The sequence below is a fragment of the Lontra canadensis genome, unplaced genomic scaffold (genome assembly GCF_010015895.1).
Source record: "Lontra canadensis isolate GAN:19392208 unplaced genomic scaffold, GSC_riverotter_1.0 scaffold7, whole genome shotgun sequence".
Classification (NCBI taxonomy): Eukaryota; Metazoa; Chordata; class Mammalia; order Carnivora; family Mustelidae; genus Lontra; species Lontra canadensis.
Window position 1 is genome coordinate 20997510 of NW_022631001.1, and position 16088 is coordinate 21013597.

The window sequence follows — 16088 nt, forward strand, 5'->3', positions numbered from 1 at the left end:
TGCTCGGTGGGGAGCCTGCTTCCCCCTCTCTCTCTGCCTGCCTCTCTGCCTACTTGTGATCTCGGTCTGTCAAATAAATAAATAAAATCTTAAACAAACAAACAACTTGGATGCCTGGGTGGCTCAGTTGGTTAAATGATGGCCTTCAGCTCAGGTCATGATCCTAGAGTCCCAGGATTGGGTCCCACATAGGGCTCCCTGCTCAGCAGGGAGCCTGCTTCTCCCTCTGGCCCTCCCCCATCTCATGCTCTCTGTCTTTCAAATAAATAAATAAACAAATAAATACTTATTTGATGAAATACCTGAAAACTTCCTTAATCTGGGGAAGGAAACAGACATCCAGATTTGGAAGCCAAGAATGTTCAAATAAGATGAATTCAGAGAGACCCACACTAACACTCTACAATTAAGTTGTCGAAAGTTAAAGACAAAAAGAGAACCTTAAAAGTGTCTAGAAGAAAACAGCTTCTTATATACAAGGGAACCCTTGTAAGTATATCAGCATATTTCCTGAAAAAATTTTGCAGACTAGAAGGGACTGGTGTGACTAAGAGAAAACTTCCGACCAAGAATAATCTACTCAGTAATATGTTAGAGCAGATTAATATAACAGTCCTTTACCAGAAAATTCTAGCAAAAAGCAACAGAATACACATTCTATACAAGCTTATGTGGTACATCCTCCAGAATAGATCATGTATTGGGCCACAAGTCTTAATAAACTTAAGAAGACTGAAATCATATCAAGCATCTTTTCTGACCACAATGGTATGAAACCAGCAATGACTTAGAAGGAAAAAAAAAAAAAAAAAAAAAAAAAAAACAGAAAATTCACAAGTATGTGGTGACTAAACAACATACTATTGAACAACCAATGAGTGAAAGAAGAAATCAAAAAATACCTTGAGACAAATGAAAATGTAAATACAGGATACTAAATATTATGGGATACAGGAAAGGCAATTCTAAAAGGGAAAATCATAGTGATAAATGCTTACATTAAGATAAGAAAGAGGGGCACCTGGGTGGCTCAGTGGGTTAAAGCCTCTGCCTTCAGCTCAGGTCATGATCCCAGGGTTCTGGGATCAAGCCCCGCATCCCGCTCTCTGCTCAGCAGGGAGCCAGCTTCCCTTCCTCTCTCTCTCTGCCTGCCTCTCTGCCTACTTGTGATCTCTATCAAATAAATAAATAAAATTTTAAAAAAAAGATACAAGAAAGATCTCAAATAAACGAACTTTACATCTCAAGGAACTAGAAAAAAAACTAAGCCCAAAAATAGAATAAAGGAAATAAAGATCAGAACAAAAATAAATGGAGACTAAAAATACAGTAACAACTATCAATAAAACTAAGCCGTTTTTTTGAAAAAGAGAAACAAAATGGACAAACCCTTAGCTACACTCACCAAGAAAAAATGAGAAAGGGCACAAAGAAGATCAGAAGTGAAAGAGACGTTACAACTGATACCACACAATAGAAACGATCATTAGGATACTACTATGAACAATTATATTCCAACAAATTTCTTCCAACCTGGAAGAAACGGAGAAATTCTTAGAAACATACACACTGAATCATAAAGTAGTAGAAATTCTGAGCAGATGACTACTAGTAAGGAGAATGATTCAGTAATTAAAAATTTCCCAAACAAAAGATCAGGACCAGATGGCTTCACTGATGAATTTCTCTGAACACTGAAAGAATTAATACCAAGCCTTCTCAAACTCTTCCAAAAAACAGAAGGAATGCTTCCAAACTCATTTTATAAGATCAGCATTACCCAAATACCAAAATCAGACAATGTCAAGAACATTGCAGGCCAATATCCCTGATAACACAGATACAAAAATGCTCAACAAAATATTAGCAAACCAAATTCAACAACACACAAAAAGGTCCATACAACATGATCAAGTGGTTTTATTGGAGGGATGCAAAGATGGTACAATATCCACAGAGCAACTGACACAGCACACTACATAACAAAATGAAGGATAAAAATCGTATGATCATCTCAACAGATGCATGGAACTCAATATCCATTTATGTTTAATAAAAACTCTCAAAAATAGTAGGTATAGAAGAAATATATCTCAACATAATAAAGGCCATCTAGGACAAGCCCAAAGCTAACAACATACTCAGTAGTGAAAACCTGAAAGCTTTTCCTCTAAGATGAGGAACAAGATAAGGATGTCCACACCCTCACTTTTATTCAACATAGTAGTGGAAGTCCTAGCTAGTAATGAGGCAAGAAAAAGAAAAGGCATCATAATTGGAAGGGAAGAAATAAAACTGTCTCTATTTGTAGATGACATGATATTACATATTAAAAAAAACCCCAGACTCCACCAAAAAAACCTTTAGAATAAACTCAGTAATTCAGTAATGTTGCAGGATACAAAAATCTGTTGCATTTCAATACCCTGTAACAAACCATAAGAAAAATAAATTTAAAAATCCCATTTATGTTCGCATGAAATTTAACCAAGAAGGTAAAAGACCTGTACAGTGGTCCCCACTTACCTGCAGGAGATACAAGATTCCAACGGAAGCTTGAAACTATAAATAGTACCAAATCCTATATATATATACTGTTCTTTCCTATACATACCTATGATAAAGTTTATTTTATAAATAAGGCACTGTAAGATGTTACCAACTAACAATAAAATATAACAACATACTATAATAAGGGTAATGTGAATGTGATCTCTCTCTCAAAATACCTTACTATACTGTATTCACCCTCTTCCTGTAATGATGTGAGATGATAAAATGCCCATGTGATGAGGTAAAGCAAAGTAAATGAGGCAGGCATTGTGACGCAGTGTTAGGCCACTTCCCTGGTCTTCTGACAACCTGTCAGAATGAGGATCATTGATGAAAGAAATTAAAGATGATGCAAATAAACGGAAAGGTATTCTGTGTTCATGGACTGGAAGAATACTGTTAAAATGTTCATACTACTTAAAACAATCTAAAATTCAATGCAATCCTTATCTAATTGACAATGGCATTTCTCACTGAAATAAAACAGACTGCCCTAAACTTTGTATGGAGCTATCTAAGACCTCAAATACCCAAAGCAATTTTAAAAAAGAAAAAGCTGCAGGCATCACGATTCCGGATTTCAAACTACATTACAAAACTATAGTAATCAAAAACAATACAGTACTGGCATAAAAAGATCAAGAGATCCATGCAACAGAACAGAGTGCCCCAAAATAAGGCAAAAAAACTGTTTATATGGTCAATATACAAAAAAGAGCCAAGAAGATACAGTGGGGAAAAGACAGTCTCTTCAGTAAACGGTGCTGTGAAAACAGAACAGCCACAAGGAAAGGAATGAAACCATACCCTTATCTCACACCATATACAAAAATCAACTCAAAATGGATTTAAGACTTGAACGTTAAGACCCAATACCATACAACTCCCATAAGAAAACACAGTCTAGGGCGCCTGGGTGACTCAGTTGGTTAAGCGACTGCCTTCAGCTCAGGTCATGATCCTGGAGTCCCGGGATCGAGTCCCACATCAGGCTCCCAGCTCCATGGGGAGTCTGCTTCTCCCTCTGACCTTCTCCTTGCTCATGCTCTCTCTCACTGTCTCTCTCTCTCTCTCTCAAATAAATAAATAAAATGTTAAAAAAAAAAAAAAAGAAAACACAGTCTATAAGCTCCTTGGCATCACCTTGCAATGCTTTTTTAGATCTGACGCTAAAAATAAAGATGACAAAAGCAAAATAAATGGGACTACATCAGATTGAAAAGCTCCTACACATCGAAGGAAACCATCAACAAAATGAAAAGGCATCCTAAAAAAAAATGAGAGAAAATATTTGCAAATCGCCTCTCTGATAAGGGGTTAGTAATAGCCAAAATATATGAAGAACTCAGACAACTCAACAAGAAAAAAGCAATCCTACTAAAAAAGAGTCAGAGGATCTCAAAAGACCATTTTTCAAAGAAGATGGCCAACAGGAACCTGAAGAGGTGCTCAACGTCACTATCATTAGGGAAACCAAATCCACAATAAGGTATCGCCTCACCCCTGTCTGAATGGCTATATCAAAGACAAGAAATAACAAATGTTGGCAAGGACCTGGAACAAAAGGAATCTTTACACACTACTGATGGGAATGTAAACTGGTACACCTACTCTAGAAAACAGTATGGAGGTACCTCAAAAAATTAAAAATAGAGAACTACCTTGTGATCCAGCATTTCCACTTCAGAGTATCCAAAGAAGATACAGAAATGGCCAAGGAGTTCATGAAAAGATGCTCAACTTTCATCAGAAAATCATCACTAATCATCAGAAAAATGCAAATCACAATTACAATGGGATACCACCTCACAACCACTGGGATGCTACTATCAATAAAACAGAGGGGTGCCTGGGTGACTCAGTCAGTTAAGCAACCAATTCTTGATTCTGGCTCAGGTCATGAGCTCAGAGTCCCACCTCCAGCTCTGCACTAGGCGTGGAGCCTGCCTAAGATTCATATTCTCTCTCTCTCTCTCTCTCTCTCTCTCTCTCTCCTCCTCCTCCTCCTCCGGCTCTCTTAGAAAGAAAAAAAAAAAAAAACAGAAATGTTGGCAAGGATGTGGAGAAAATGGAATCCAAGTGGACTGCTGGTGGGAATATAAAGTGGTGCAGCCACTGTGGAGAACAGCATGCAGGTTCCTCAAAAAGTTAATCACAGAATGACCCTACGACCCAGCAGTTCCACTTCAGGACAAATACCCGAAAGAATGGAAAGCAGGATCTCAAAGAGCTATTTGTACACCCACACTTGTCGCAGTAGTATTCCCAATGGCCAAAATGGAAAAGCAACAGTTGGGTTGCCAGTATAATGGGGTTGCCAGAGCCTGGGGGAAGGGAGAACAGGAATCTGAGACGTTATTGTTCAGGAAGTATAGAATTTCAGATTCACAAGATGAAAAGAGTTACATGGTGGAAATGATCACACAACAATGTGAATGTATTTACCACCACTGAGCTGTGCAATTAAAATAGTTAATATCGTAAATTTTATGTACATTTTAACATACACACACACACACACATAAAACTGGCGGAAGAAAAGATGTCTACTTCTGTGACTGAAACCCTGAGTGATTTTTAATCAAGCCTAAAGTTAGATAGGTAGCCATCGCCAATAAAGATTATGTTTTAATAAGGGAGCAGGGAATGCCTAATCCCAGAGTGAGTGGAAAACACAATCCATTCCCTTGGACTCCAGGGAAAAAATCAGTGATGTTGACCAACCCAGAGTAGACCCCTTCCCACCATAGCCTAGTCCACAAAGTCCCATCTCAAGTTCCCATCCAGTCTCATCCTACTGCCTTGTCAATGGCCTGGAGCTCTCAGGGACTGCTCACCTGCTTCTTCATGTGCCCACAAACCTCAGGGAATTATGCCACCAATGCAAAGAAGGCCTCGTCCTCTCCAACCACCCCCCCACTACCCTCTCCAACCCCTCATCTCCACCCCACACACCTGGAAGCCCAAAGAATAGAAGGAGGGGCAGACAGGAAATTCAAAAGCAGCACCTACTCAGAAGCCATGAATAAGGCCTGAAGGATGCTGTTCACGTAGCATGTGTTGCCCAGATTGATTAAACCAATCTTGCCCGTGTCTGACTTGGCCATTAGCCGGGGGTAGAAACCAGCCAGCTCACTCTTCTGCGAGGTCCAGGCATCCTGCCCCAGCAGCTGCTTGATGCGGTCCTCATTGGGAACATGGAGGTCCTGAGGAGGGAACAAGCCAGCAGGATGGTGGGGACCATGGTCAGCTCTAAAAATATCACTTCCTCTGGGAAGCCTTCTTGGACTACAGCCAACCCCCCCCCCACCCAAGCACACCACCCCACAAATGTCCCAGATACACATGTTAACAGCCTTCTGCTTCCAAACTTATTCTAGGTTCTCATTTTGACACATGGGCCTTCTAGATCACCTTTCATGCCATAACTGCCTTAAGAAGATATAAAATGCCCATTTCATAGATGAAAAAACTATGAGGCAGAAAAAAAATTTTTCCAGGCACATACAGACAATAAATAAAGAATCCATGTGTTCTTAGAGGAGCCCAGGGTATGACAGACTGTAAGCAATGACAACACAGGCCCACCAGCCAGATCCAACAATGTCAAGATCTCAGGCCTCATTCTGACTCTGGTCCTAACTGCCTGGCAATGGTCAGTGAGACTCTCTGACTCCATTTCCTCATTTGTCAAGAGAGGCTACTCCTACTTTGTATTATTTTGGCACTCCATATTTTCACAGCACTTGCATACAACGAGGCTCCTCCGTGCCCTCCTCCTTTTAGGTCTGCCATCAGGTTTAATTAGCCACCCCGCCCCCAGCACAATCCCACAGACAGGATGGTGGGAGGGTCCTGAGATATGGATCCTAGGTCAAGGGCTCAGGGATTAGCATGCTTTCTTACTTACTTTCCTACATTAAAACAGATGCACCTAAAAGAACATTCCCCAGCACGGATTCTAATCTATTTTAAAGAAAAACTCCTAAGCATAACACAGAACTACTTGATAGATTTTAGTGGCATTCCTCAAAGCCCTATTGTTTCCAAATCCTGAGCACAGACCCTAGATTTGTAAAAGCCTCCAGAGTTTCAAACCAGTTTAGCACTGAAGGCCCTGGTCTCCCCAGCATACACCGTCCGGCCACCACAGAAGGTCCTGCTCAACGAGTGGTTTAACATTTGTGCGCACTCATTTCCCAGGAACATTTATCAGATCAGTCACCTAACACAGATGATAAAAATACAGGAGCTGCCAAAGGCAACATTTAAAAGATAAAGGCTTGGGGAACCTGGGGGCACAGATGGGTAAGTGTCTGATTTCAGCTCAGGTCATGAGCTCAGGGTTGTGAAAGGGAACCCCGCTTAAGATTCTCTCTCTCCCTCTCCCTCTGCCCCTCACCATCTCTAAATTAAAAAACAAAAACAATGGGCTTACTATCTTCTTAGCCCCTTCTTAGCCCCTTTTGTCTTCCTATTTTCCCCTATCCAATTCCCACCCCCCCATACAACACATGAATAGGGACAAAAAGGCAGAAAGACAGAAGCTCACGCATATGCACATACGCATGATGCAAAATTATCGACACTAGAAAAAAAAAATGTAATTTTCTCCAAAGAAGGTACTCTGGTACTCTTACAAAAAAGAAAAAAAAGAGAGAGAGAGAGAGAACTACAAAATAGGTTTCAAGCTCCTCATGTGACATACAATGGCTTCCTTAGCAAGAACCACAGCTCCCAGAGAAACTGCCCAAGAGAACTTTCCCAAATTTACTTATAAAGGAGCCTCAAGGAAGGATGTGCTCAAAAAAAACAGGTAAAGTTTTATAAACAATAAAATTCTATGGATACTTTGCTGCCTTGCTTCCTACACTGGCTCATACCAAGAGGTATTCAAAGCCACAGGACAAATGTAGCACATCTCCCTGGAGCCACATTCTCTAATATTCAAGGAAGAAAAATGTCTGCCTTAAAACAAATGTTTATAAAATATGTACTTGAATCTCTGAGATAAAAGGAGATTCCAGAGAAACACTGAGCTTGTGTTAGCCTGCTTGGTGTAAGCAGCCCCTTTCTGGGCTCCAGTACTCTGGAGGAAAAGTTTGAGAGGCCCATATCTGCTAGAGGAAGCAGAGTCAGTCTGGTCTGAGGCCCTCCGGTCTAATCTTCCCAACGTCCCTTCCACTCCGCTGACAAACTGCGCGTTCCCACTCCCACGCCTCTCCCTCGGACGCACCTGCAGGTGCCCCATTCTCTCAGTTCCCATCCCTCAAGGCCTCACTCTTATAGCCCGTCTCTAGAAGACATTCCAGGATCTCAAGTGGGGTACACCCATGTTCTATACCTCGCTGCCTGCACCTAGTGGTACCAGTATTTACAGATCCATTGTCACCCAGATTGGGCCATAGACCCTAGCATGAAAAGCCCAAGTCTCACTCAGTGTGGGTTTCCCTCAATGCCCAGTGCAAGGCCATGCTCCCTCCTCTTTGTTCATGCCTCCACAATAGCATTTTTCACACAACAGTCACATTCATTCACTCAGAGATCACGGAGATACTTGCTGGGCACAGAAATCCTGACATGGTCCCTGCCCACCAGAAGCTCCCAAGCTAGCAGGAAATAGTAACAGTCACTTCCAGCAAGTCAAGGCCCTGTCTCCTCTGTTCACCTACCTCCAGTGACAGGCTTCTCTTGTAGGTGTTCTCCATTTAAAAATAAATGCATTCTCCAGTTAAGTTGGAAAACCTGAGATGATCCAAGTAAATGCCAGAGGTTTTGTTTCAAGTTATCAACTGACTCTCACTCGTGGTAGATTGTTCCCTTCTGTGTTTTATAATTTTTGGATTATAAACTCATCTTTAGCAGAGTTTTATCTTTGTGAATTGAAAGCACTTTCATTTCTATTTCTACAAGGCAACTCTAGTTCATAACTACTTTTAATGTGAGTGCCTGAGCTTAGGGGTCCCACAACCCCAAAGACAATGAGAACTTGAACCCCTAAACCCACAAGAGCAGGCCAATGATGACAAATTTCACTTTTCCCAATCCAGAATGCAGACCAAGCCAGAAAAGTTTCCTTGAAATCTATGTGAGACCATGTATGTATTTTTTTTTCTAGATCACTCTTTCACTAACAGCAAAGCCTTTTTGGGTCCTGACTTACATGGGCTTCTTACTGCTAATGCCCCAAGGGGAGCAGGCCCTAAGCATCACCTCCTGTTCCTGCAAGCTCAAGTGGTTTAGTGACTACAGTTACACCCTCCCCCGCTCCCTCCCCACCACAGGGCATGAGAGCATCATCCCTCACTTACCATTCTGTTCTCGATTCCTTTTTGGCCCCTGGGGATTCCCCATTACTTTCTTGCAAGCTCAGCTATGTACTTAAAAAGACGTTTGTTATATTTTAACAAGCATTTCTAGGTGCTCTGCAGTAGGATGCTTTTCAGGTTACCTATCTGCTGTGCTACAGAAATGGAAATCAGATCACAGGTTCTGTAAGGGCCACCACCTACCTAGACATCTTTCACCCACGCTCAGACCTGCCCTCTGTATCACGTGAGAGGAAAGGGTTCAGCAACCACACACCTTGCCTGTGAGTGTCTCTACCTCCGTGACTGCACAAGTCACCAAGCCTCTGCAGTCTCATTTCCCTCGTCTACGAAATTTGGGTAACAACAGTACCTGCTTCTTGTGTCTTGCATCTTATGAGCATTAAAAAACAAAATATACGGAAAACATGGTCAAATGTGGCACTACCCACAAATGCTATTGTTCTAACAACCTAGCAAGCCCAGCTCAGAAGCCCCTTCATCCTTGTAGCCTCCTCCTCTAACTGGAGATGATCCTTCCTCACAGAAATTGCCTTACTTCTGTGCAAGCCTGTCACCCCGCTAGGCTACAAGCTCCTCAGTGGAGGCGACTTGGGCTGCCTCGGGCCTATGTCCCCAATTCCCAGCCTGGGTCTGGCACAAAGCAGGGCAGCAGTAAAGCCATGTGAACACTTATAACAATCCCTTTTGGGCAGGGGGTGGGGGGTGCGGGTGGAAACAGACATAGGCAGACAGTGACAACATATGACAAAGGGATGTGGGAGCTGCGGGAGCCCCAAAAAAGTCCTGACCCCGCCTGAGGTAGGGAAGGGGTATCGAGAGCTGTCAGAGAAGGCTTTCTGAGGGAGGTAACACTTGGGCAGAGCCTTAATGAGTAAGACTCAATGGGAACAAGAGATATGCAGGCAAAACAAGAGGAGGGTTTCTAGTCTGAGAGAATGGCATATGCAAAGGCTTAGCGCAATCATGAGCAATGACCATCTGGGGAAAGGGCAGGTGGCTCAGAGTGCCTGAAGCACAGGATGGGCGAGGGGAGGTGAGAGGACACAGGTAGAGACTAAATGATGGGGGGGCTGCCATTAACCTGTATTATGGGCTTAAGCAAGGCCCCAGCTGGCACCCTTTTTGAAGCAGGGCAAGGAAGGAGGGGGAGAATGTCACTCACCTTAATGGCCTCCATGACAGGCTCATAGAGATCTGGGAAACCCGGGAACCGGAAGACCATGCAGTGGACCAGCTCCGCCAGCTGCTCCAGGCAGCTGGTCCCCGAGTTGGAGTCCTCCTTGACCAGAGAGGCCACCATGGGGGGGATGTGAGGGAGGAGCTGTGAGAGCAGAGCAGGATTAGGCTCAGTACCATTTACTACCCAAGACAGGGGTTGGTGGTCAGTGATGAAAATACCCAGAGCTCCTCAAGGCAGGGACGTCTGACCACCTGGCCACCATCCCTCTTGCCTACATAGAACTCTGTGCGATGCAGGCAAGGGACTCTTTTTACAAGACATGTGACCTTGGATATCCTGCTTCCATTTCTTCATCTGTTAAATGGAATTAACAATTCCCTCCTCACAGTTGAGGCATAGCCTGGGCCCAAGCCCCAGCTGTTAAGCCACAGCCAACTGGCCTGCCAGGAGAGCCTGAGGCCTGAGTGACAAGGGCTACCCTTCCTTCTACCACCATTCTTTCACCAAACATTTACATGTCAAACATGAGAGGTTAAGTGCCTGGCCCAAGGTCACCACATCTGGCAAATGGCAGAGATGGGACTCAACCCCCAGTACCCCAAAGCCTGGTTCTATGCTTTTTCCCACTGCAGCAAATCGGAAAGCATGAAATTTCTGTCCTGAGCAGGAGCCATCGGAATCTAGGGCCCCATCTGCAAGTCAGGTCTGGGGAAAGGAAGGCAAGAGGGTAGCCCCTCCTTCATCCCCAACAAGAACTACAGGCTGTCCTTCAGGAGGGATGGCCCCAAAGATAACAGAAAGAGCCCTGGGCTGGAGGCCAGGCCACCTGGGTGCTGATCGGCACAGGGTATATCTGAAGAAGACGGGGTCAGAAGTCAGACAAACTTAGAATCTTCCTGTATCACTCAGCAGTTGTGTGTCTGGGACAAGTGATTTAATCTCCCTAAACTGCAGTTTCCTCAGCTAAAAATCAGAAAAAATGATAGAATTCTCCCTCTTAGGGCTGACCTTAAGAGTCAATATAGGTACTGTCTTTAGTACCATGCCGGGCACATAGCAGGGTCCTAGGCAACATTAGCCATCATCATTCTAGGGCTGTCACTCTACTGTGGGCGTGTGGGGAAGCCATACACATTTTCTGGTCTCCTATCTGTGAAACGGAGTTTCAAGTCTCCTTCAGTCCTAATGTCCAGGACTTCAAGGTCTTGGGCTTCAAACCCCCAACCCCAATAGAGAGAGCATGAATGGACTCCAGCCAAACAAACCAGTGGGAGATGGAGAACCACCCCTCCTCAGAGCAGCACATAGGGTCCTTACCAAGTGGAAGGCCTCATGGGAGTGCTGGAAGGTCAGGAGCATGTACTTGAGGACAGACAAGGCAGCTCCCCGGACAATGGGGTACAGAAGCTTGGAGAAAACCTGGAAGAGAGTCCCTGGTCAGGAGTTCCCCAGGCCTGGGCCCCAGATGCCAAGTGCAGCCACAGACCTGAGAGGTGGTCAGACACACGAGAGCTGAAGCAGTAGACCCATGCAGAACCAAGAACACAGACAGTCTCACAGATCCAGGTTGATGGACAGATGGATAGCAAGACAGACATCTGATGGGAGGAACAGAGGGATAGAAAGACCAACACAAATTCTTGAATGAGCAGAAGAATGAATGGCAGAAATCTGAGGCCCATAGAAGTAAAGTGAATTGTCCCGAGTCACAGCAAGCTTGGATGGGAGCCCCAGTGCTCTGCCTCCCAGACCCACACTGTCCCCGGCAAGAGCTAGTGGAAAAAACCATAAGCCAGAGCTAGGACAGGGGCCCACCAACCTTCTCAATTTTGGCGAGTGAAACCTCAATCAAGATGCTGAACTTCTTAACAGCGGCCAGGCCCTTCAACAGTGCAATGATCCACTTGTCAATGTTCTTCCCCAGGGGCCATGACACCCAGTCAATCATCCTGAAGAAGGAAGCAACAATGACACAAGGACCGGGGAGGCCCAATGCCTGGGTGGGAGTAGCCCAGGGATAAGCTATAATGTCCTGAGACCCCACACTGACCCACACATGCACAGGGGTCCATGAGATGGATAAGACAGCTCTGAGAACTGCAAATGAGCCCGCACAAGCATCTGGCAGAGACTGGGGCTCCCAGCCCAGCATACTCTCAACACCCCAAACCTCACCCCACACACTAGGCTGCAGGGGCAGAATGGAGCTTTCAGCTGTCCCTGCCTGAACCATGGGGCCCAAGAGCAGAAGCAGCACTACTCCCCTTTGGAAGTAGCTTTGGCTCCAGCAAACCCTTGCTTGTGACCTAGAACAAGTCACTCTCTCTGGCCTCAGTTTCTCTCTGTAAAATGGGCACAAAACCTCCCTCACAGTTGCTGTATGATTAAAAGATGTGACAATAGTTAACTCTAATAGTATCCACTCTGGACCAAGCACTACTCCATCTGCCTTACATGTATTAACCCAACTGACCCCCACAAGATAATGCTTCTGTGCATAGAGCATGAAGCTACCACATAGTATGTGCTCAGGAAAATGGCATTATAGCATTACTTTTAGACTCATAAGACTGTGCTATAAAGAGAACAAAGAGAGACCAAAGCAATAGTCATTACGATGACACTGGCTACCATCACTGCTCTAAACACTTTACATGTATTATCTCATTTTATCTAATCTTTGCAACAACCCTACAGGTGGATTCAATTACACTACATGTTATAAATGAGGAAGCAGAGGCCTACAGAAATGGAGTAACTTGCCCAAAATCACACAGGCAAGAAGTAGTAGAGCCAGGATCTGCACCCAATGAGCTTGCCTCTAGAGCCCACACTTTTAAGCACCAAAAACAAAAAGTCCTGGAAGGCCTGATGGTGATGCTAGATCTGCACACAGGTATGGAAAGCATGGTGGGGGAGGCATGCCAGGTGAATGGGTTCTACAAAGCCAAAAGCCTGTAGGCAGAAGGGAAGGCAGCATATTCTGGGATCACTGGATAGGCAGGTGTGGCTAGATCACCGGTGCAATGACATTCAAACAAGGTGAGGGAATGTGCAAAAGCTGTGAGCTAAAAACCACCCAAATTCCATTTATCACACCTGCCAAACTCAAAAAGCACTTTGTAACATACTTTCAGCTTCCAGTATGATCCCATAGAAACCTGACAACTTCTTATACCATCTTTACAGAGGTGGAAACTGAGGCTCAGAGAGTTCACTGACTTGTCCAGGATCACACAGTTGGCACCCAACCTGAAAGCACTGCTAGAGGAAGGTTCTTTGCATCTCCCACATCCAGCCCTGGGCCAGGCACTAAGCAAGGCTCAAGAAAGGGTGGATGAATGAAAAAAGCATGAGGTCCTGGGCCTTCTGACACTAAATCTAGCCCAGCAATCCCACTCAGTGGAAGGAGGGAGAGAGACCTGACCACCACCCGGTCCTCAGCCCACCTGCTGATGGCAGTCAGCATCTGAGAATCTGTCACACTGTCATCATTGCTGAGGTTCCGGACGACACCATCCATAAGCTCCAACGGTAGGTGCTGGACCACGCTGGCCAGGGCGCTAGAAGGCGGCTCCTCCTCTGGAATGGTGTGGGGGCTGGGATGAGCTTAGCAAGGCAGGTAGGCTCCTCACCTCCCCCAAACCTCCATGCCCTCATTCTGCCAAGGAACTAGACTAGGCTTCTGAGAAGAGCACATTGGGGCCACCTTCCCACCTTAACTCATGGCTTGGGGCCCAGCCCTGTACTGAGCACAGACAAAAGCACTGACCCCACCCCTCACCCAATCTGCGCCTATATAGGCAAGGTCTGTAAGAAAGGGTAACAATGGAGCTGGCAAGAACAGATAGAAGGGCTGTTTGACTTGAGGGGAGGGAGGACATTCCAGGTGGAACCACACAAAGGCCTAGAGGTGAAAAAGAACATTTAGTTATCAAAATGTGTTGTCCAAATGGATAAGGGCTTATACACCGGAGCTTGGTTCTTTCTCCTGCCAGGTGCTTTCTCTTCCTTTCAACTGAATAGCCCTATAATCAGGAAAGGCACAGATCTTATTTCGCTCATTTATGACTGTAGTCCAAGTTCAACAGTTGTCAATGGAGGACCAAAAGTTCACATTTCAGAATTGAGATGTAGAGGCTCCATCGTGTGTCCAGAACTTTGCCCCTGCCTGCCCTCAACACCTTGCCCCTGCTGTTGCCCAGCTCTCAAAGCCTGTATCAGAAGTCACCACTTCTACGAAACCCACCTGACCCAAAGGGCATGATGACATCCCCCTACGCCTATCTGTTGTCTCGCTCAGCCCCAGTCTTCCTCCTGGCCAGCTTGATCTGGGTCCGCTCCTCCATATGTGCCCAGCACCCACCACAGGATAGGACCCACGGCAGGAGCTCAGGAGAGCCCTGCTAATTAAGGAACACTTCATTCCCCGACTTGTGCATTAAGTGCGAACTCATACACACACCCCCACCCCGCCATACTTCGACACGGGCACGCCAAGCAAAAGACCCTGCACACACAATCACCTGGCCGGCGCCCAAGCGGTCCCTGGCGCGCACGCGCTCCCCCCACCCCACCCCCACCCCGAGGCCCAGCTCACACGCACCTGTGCAGGAAATGACGGCGAACAGCTCCTTCAAGCAAGGCAGGATGGTGGCGGGCTGGGCCCGCCACAACTGAGCCAGGAGCCCGCTCACCTGCTGGGCCTGCTCCAGGAACTCCACAGCACCCTCCTCGCCCTCCGCCGGGCAGCGGAAGCGGCCGAGGCAACGCACCAGCTGCTGGCAGAAGAGCAGCCGGTGCGGGCCTTCGGGGACGCAGCGCGGGTGTCGTGCCAGCAGCCGCGCCACCTGCGCGCAGACCGCGGGCCCCGGGCGCTCGCACACGGTGCGCAGCACCTCCCGCCGCAGCAGCGCGAACACCTCGTCCGCTGCGGGGCCCTCAGGCAACAGCTGCAGGCCGAGCTGTACGCAGGCGAGTGCGCGGGGGCCCGGCGGGCCGGCGCCCCCCTGCAGCAGGCGAAGCACGCGGCGCGCGCTGAAAAACTCGGCGAAGACGTCGGGGTGGTGGCGGCCGGCCACGTGCAGCAGCTGACAGCCCACGCGACGGGGCAGCTCGTCAGCTCCGCCCACGTAGAGGCGCGTGCCCAGCGCCAGAAGCGCCAGGCACTGCTCCCGCTCCAGCGGCTGCCGCGCCGCCTCCAGCACGCGCCGCACCAGCCCCTGCTTCACGCTCGCGGGGTACGAGGACGTCACCACCGCCTCCAGGATCTTGTCCATGACGCCACGCTGCAGGAGACAGAGAGCAGGGTCACGCTCGGCCCAACAGATCCAGTTCCGCAAGTGGTCCCCTGCACCAAGAACTGGGGCGAGCAATCACCTTTCTGGGCCTCCGTTTCGTCACCTGGGAAAGGGGGCGAGGATGCCTCACGCGGAGGTATCGCAATGAAGTAAAGCGCAACGCCAGGCATAATGAGCCCCCAGGGGGTTGTGGTTATTGCTGATGAGTGCCTTTAATCTCACGAAGGCAATATCTGAACCTTCCACGCACCCCTTTCCCCACTCTTTTGTCCTCTCCCCAGGCCTCCCTGGTGCCCTCATCCACTCATGCGCTGGTAGAAGCCAGTTATGAAAGCTGTGGTCCACGATGTTGGCCAAGTCCTGTCCTGTCGGGGAAGATGAGCGGAGACACACACAAAATCACACCTCCAAGGAGGGAGGGCAGGCAAGCTCAGGATCCCAAGGAAGGATCAACGGGGAGATCTCTGCACACTTTGCCCCAAATCAACTTCTTGCTGTTTGCCAAGTTATCTACACCTTTCCAAGGCTCCAGTTCTTTGAATACACTGTGCCTTTAGCCTGAAACATCCTATCTCCCAAGACCTCCACGACCACCTCCCTCCCACTCACACAGCCAGCCAAACTCCTGTTTTCCTTCAAAGCTTACCTCAAACGGGCTGTCTCCAATTAGAACACCCCTGGACCTACAGGCATGAATCCATCCCTCACCCTCCAATCCTACAG

General features: G+C 46.8%; 1 protein-coding gene across 1 annotated transcript in view; it reads right to left on the bottom strand.

Annotated features, from left to right (window-relative positions):
* Positions 1-16088, bottom strand: part of USP35 (ubiquitin specific peptidase 35) — a 50956-nt gene that overhangs the window by 28940 nt on the left and 5928 nt on the right. Inside the window, exons 2-7 of the mRNA XM_032852974.1 lie at positions 14672-15353; positions 13515-13647; positions 11885-12014; positions 11383-11484; positions 10048-10206; positions 5566-5759 (exon numbers count right to left, since the gene is read on the bottom strand). Coding sequence (XP_032708865.1) covers positions 5566-5759; positions 10048-10206; positions 11383-11484; positions 11885-12014; positions 13515-13647; positions 14672-15344 — 1391 coding nt within the window. The 5' untranslated portion in view covers positions 15345-15353. The remainder of the gene's footprint in view (positions 1-5565; positions 5760-10047; positions 10207-11382; positions 11485-11884; positions 12015-13514; positions 13648-14671; positions 15354-16088) is intronic.